Here is a 5259-nt window from a genome sequence, read left to right as displayed (position 1 = left end):
AGTTTGGGTGAGTAAGGGCAAAACGCACAAGATGCAGTATTCAGTGACCTGTAATAGGCAGTATCACGTCTTTTATAGCAGAAATAAACTTCTGCAGAAAAAGCTAGGTCCATGCAAAATGTAATGTGTAACTGCAACACTCATTTCAAATGTAGTCGAGTAAAGAGTACAGATACTCATTAAAAAATGTAGTTTAGTAGAAAGTAAAAGTTGCTAATATCTTTGATACTCAGTACAACTACAAAGTACCTGAAAAGTACAAGTACAGTAACTAATTACATTTACTCCAATACTTTACACCTCTGCAAACAACACATCAAGAAACCCCTCAAGGGAAAACCCTGTCAGAGCTAAAACTGACCAGTGAAAGTGACGCTCTGATTAACAACTTTACAATTGTAAGCAGCCATGTACAGGGATTCATATATAGAGAGATCATAATTACTGCGCTTCTACAACCCCACAGAGACTGTTTGTCAGAAATAGACTCATGTAACATGACATGCTGTAATGTGATTTAATGCCATCGGTCATGGAAGACAGTAACTGTCATAAATAAGAGCCAGGGTTCAAAGTCTACAGTGCGTCCCCTGACACCACCGTAACATTAGGACGCAACGCCCAAAATATCTCTCCAGTGACCCCAACACCAGCTGAAGTCACCCAACACGAGTCACACGCCGAGCATTACCGCCGGAGACCATGGACAAAGGTAGGATCTCCTTCATGGCAGCTTTAGAAACAAATAAAAGTGCATTTTTGTGGTGCATTTGCATATTTATTGGGAAAATGCGCAAGAAACTATTTATGGGAAACGCAAAAGCATGGTCAATTCTTTTTGTATATGTGTTTCAATGTAAAGTGTTACATAAATCTGATATCTGAAGCATGCAAAACCGTTTTTTTTGCTTCCAAACAAACTAACAGATAATTGCATTGCAATACCTTAAAAATGTTTGTCTCAAGGCTGAAATACTGTTCAATTCTCAATACTTTCCTTCTACAATAGCCATCTGCATTGCTGATCTTGCACTATCACTCGTGACTGTGGTATTTATCCGTTTTATAATATCTACATAGCTTCATAGGTCACAGTGCTAAAGCGTAACTTCGAGCCCTTTTGCATCCGTTTCTAGCTGTGCATGATGTTCCTGTGCATTGAAAAGCATGCAAACCCATTCATTCTGATTCCTGTCATGTTGGTCAAGAATTTATGGGTCATGTGCCAAAAATAGAAACGCTTAAACAGCAGCATGTTGTGCATGTGTTAACATGTGCTTTGCCATTGAAAATGTCAAAATCATTAAAAAATATATATATAAAGTTCTTCCTTAAAAGTTCTTCCGTAATTCTGTCTTCTTTTCCAGCACAAATATCTAAATATTCTTAAATCAAGATACATTTACTTGAGAAGCAAAATGACTTTAAAATGAAAAATTGTCAAAATGAAGTGACTTTATGCTTTAAACAAGAGAAAATATCTGCCAGTGGGGTCAGAAAAATAAACTTAATTTAAAGCCAAAACAAATGTATTTTTCTGACCCCACTGGCAGACATTTTTCTTGTTTTAAGCATAAATTCACTTCATTTTGATACATTTTTCAGAAAACAAGACTTGTTATCTGATGTCATTTTGCTACTCAAGTAAATATATATTTAAGATGGTTGATTTAAGATTGTTTAGTTATTTATACTGAAAAACATGATGAAAATACTGAGAAGAAACATCATTTTTTGCAGTATAATTAGCACAAAGCACAAATGACTGCATGTCTCTTCTCTTCACAGTGGTAGAGATTGAACGCATTGATCTGGTGTGTGAGGTGAACAACACGGATCACCACACGCTGCAGAACAGTGTGGACAGACTGATCGTGAGGAGAGGACAGCCGTTCACCATCACACTACACCTGCGACCGGGAACTCACTTTCAAAATGGGGACAATATCAACTTCATCGCCCAAACAGGTTCCTCAATCACTTCTATCCCATTCAGACTTTACAAATATGAACCATTGGGTACCATAGCAACCTAACATCACGAGTAAAAGCAGCCACTGGCAATGCAACAAATTTGGACAGATTTAACTTTTAAGCAAATGAGCGCAGTAACAACCAATGGGAGTGCAGAAAGGGAAGTTAACATGATCCGCCTGGATAGAGGAGTTGAGGGGTCAGAGGTTAGCTGGTTAGTTTCAGACAGCATATAAATTGTAATAATTTGTTATATCATACTAGATTTTTCAACATATATATACACACAGAAAACAACAACGAATATTTAATTTATTTTAATCATAATAATTATATTTTAGAGGATGTAAATGCATTATTTATTAAATATATATCCAAAGACAAAAGCACAAAAGTTACAATTTTGCATATGCATTGTATAATAATGTAAATAATATATAATTATAACAAATCATTTATTTTAATGACATAAATTATATTTTAGTAGATGTAAATGCCATGTATATATGTATGGCATTTACATCTACTAAATTATTATAATTAAAAGAAAATTAAATACTTAACATCTGTAGAATGCTATATTCTATGCTATGTGTGTGTGTGTGTGTGTGTGTGTGTGTGTGTGTGTGTGTGTGTGTGTGTGTGTGCGTGTGTGTAATACACATATTTGTCTGTCAATGTTAAAAATAAAAAAGTGTAAATGTACAGTAACATGTGCAAAATAAATAAATAAATAACAATAATAATAATAATAGTACAACCACAATTCATACCTATAGGAATCCACCACTGAGGTCTAACAAGCTTGGGGACATCAGCTGAAAAAATAATTACATTAATGAAATAGTTATGAAGCCACTGATAACTCAACATGCATGAAGGGCACTGAGTCATTGTTAATGACTTTGTTAAAATACTTACAATAAATCAGGGCTAGTTTAATTACAGGGCGTCCCATGACAGTGAAGTTACTCTTGTATTTAGAGGATTTACAGTGCTAAGAGGAACGACAGTTACGCTGCACACAGTCATCAGATCATTCACAAGTATATTATTAGAACCATGATGTAAAGGCTTCGAAACATGTGCGTCACATTTGAGATACTTGTGTTCATCCATTCATGTCTTTCTGTTGGATTTCAGGTCCCATCCCCTCAGTGGAAGCACAAACCAAAGCCAAATTCAGCCTCAGCAGATTCATCTCCAGATCGAGCTGGAGTGCCACAGCAGAGACGTCTGACAGCACTGTATCTCTGACCGTGTGTTCGCACCCAAACGCTCCTATTGGAGTCTATAAGCTGATGCTGGATCAGGGAGAAGGAATCGGTCTGGGAGAGTTTGTCCTGCTCTTTAACCCCTGGTGCAAACGTAAGCTGTTCTGTCATTGGTGACTGATAATGAGAAGCACTTAAAGGAATAGCTCACCCAAAAATGAAAATTCTGTCATTAATTACTGACCCTCATGTCGTTCCAAACCCGTAAGACCTTCATTCATCTTCGGAACACAAATTAAGATATTTTTGATGAAATCCGAGAGCTTTCTGACCCTGCATAGACAGCAACACAACTGACATGTTCAAGGCACAGAAACGCAGTAAGGACTTTGTTAAAACAGTCCATGTAATGTCAGTGGTTCAACGTAATTTTATGAAGCTAGGAGAATAATTTATGTGCAGAAAGAAAACAAAAATAACGACTTTATTCAATTCTTCTCCTCTGCGTCACCCTCATTTTTGGGTGAACTATCCCTTTATATTAACCGGAACAAACAATCAAAATGACTTGGTCTTTATGCATAAATCCTTTTTTTTTTTGCAGTCTGAACAGTGTTAAAACAGGATTTTTGCATACTTGTTTCAGTGTAAACAATCAGATTATTACGTTTTTTTGTCATCCTGGGCACAATATGCATAATTTATTAGACCGCCCTGCATCATATTTGCTGAATAAAATCCAACACTTGTTTCTTTACTAATGTTGGGGTGCTGATTTTTATTTTAATTTTTTTTAACTCCGCATCATAAAATCAGGTAATATTAGGACGTTTTGCAAACGATCAGAACTTTATAAACCTGACCACATATTTTTAAAATGATAATGTTAACTTGATTCTAACGTTTGTAATCGTAGCATTGCTAATACTGTTTACATTTGTGTTTTTTGTCAGTTGTAAGTTACTTTCGATCAAATTGAACAAAAAACAGGTTCAAAATTGAATATATTTTCAATCTGTGTTGGTTGTTTCAGAGGACTCAGTGTATCTGGCGAGTGAAGCCGAGAGGGAGGAATACGTCCTCTCTCAGGACGGGCTGATCTACCGCGGGATACCCAAACATATCACAGTCTTACCATGGACTTTTGGACAGGTTCTACACCTAAAAATATCTCTAGAATTGCTTCACCGTAGCAACATGTTCATCAGAAGCTTCCTCGATTCATACATTAATTTGCCTTCTTTTAAAACAATCAAGCAGCCAATAAAACATTCAAACAGTATTCATGCCCAAAGCATCTATGCTTCACTGACATGTTTGGTTTCTGTTTCCACAGTTCGAGCCTGGCATACTGGACATCTGTTTGCAGATTTTAGATGAAAGTCCAAACTATATAAGTGACGCAGCGCTGGACTGTTCTGAGAGGAGGAACCCCGTTTATGTGACTCGAGTCCTAGGTGCCATGGTTAGTTACAGCCCTCAAATATTCCTGAAGTTCTACTAATTTTAAGAGTTATGAGTGTTCTGCTTGATTATCACCAGCTCAAAATGTTATTCAGTTGAATAAATAAAAACAATTAGAATCTAAAAATTGATGTTTAGATTCAAATCTACTAACTGATTGAGCAAAACTATCAAATTCTGTTTTTTTACATGCATTAAAGGGGTCCTATTATGCTCTTTTACAAAGTCTTGATTTTGTTTTGGGGGTGTACTAGAACATGCTCTCATGCTTGGTGGTTCGAAAAACGCATTATTTTTCACATAATTTACATTATTAAAATACCTTTCTCCCCAGCCTGGCACAAACGGCTCGATTAGTTCCGGCTTTGATGAAGGTCCGCCTTTCGAAAAACAAAATGTGTTGTGATTGGTTAGCTGTCCCAGTGCGTTGTGATTGGCAAACAGCTTAGACAGTGTTTCAGTACTGCCACGCCCCTTGCTCCGTCTTTCAACAAAAACTTTTGGGCGAATCCGGCAGGCACTGTACTCCCTCATGTTGTGGAAGCTGTCCTCAGTAAAATGCGCAGCACAAAATAGCAAATTGGGGTTATAATGCTCAGGGACAGAG

At 36.7% G+C, this 5259-nt stretch overlaps 1 protein-coding gene across 1 annotated transcript in view; it reads left to right on the top strand.

Annotated features, from left to right (window-relative positions):
• Positions 1–596: 596 nt before the first annotated feature.
• LOC107692225 (protein-glutamine gamma-glutamyltransferase 2-like) overlaps positions 597–5259 on the top strand; it is a 10311-nt gene continuing 5648 nt past the window's right edge. The window contains exons 1-5 of the mRNA XM_016491188.1: positions 597–712; positions 1789–1968; positions 3118–3342; positions 4222–4340; positions 4525–4653. Coding sequence (XP_016346674.1) covers positions 703–712; positions 1789–1968; positions 3118–3342; positions 4222–4340; positions 4525–4653 — 663 coding nt within the window. The 5' untranslated portion in view covers positions 597–702. The remainder of the gene's footprint in view (positions 713–1788; positions 1969–3117; positions 3343–4221; positions 4341–4524; positions 4654–5259) is intronic.

Source organism: Sinocyclocheilus anshuiensis, unplaced genomic scaffold (genome assembly GCF_001515605.1).
Source record: "Sinocyclocheilus anshuiensis isolate Anshui unplaced genomic scaffold, SAMN03320099.WGS_v1.1 scaffold859, whole genome shotgun sequence".
Classification (NCBI taxonomy): domain Eukaryota; kingdom Metazoa; phylum Chordata; class Actinopteri; order Cypriniformes; family Cyprinidae; genus Sinocyclocheilus; species Sinocyclocheilus anshuiensis.
This window is presented reverse-complemented; position numbering and strand designations above follow the sequence as displayed.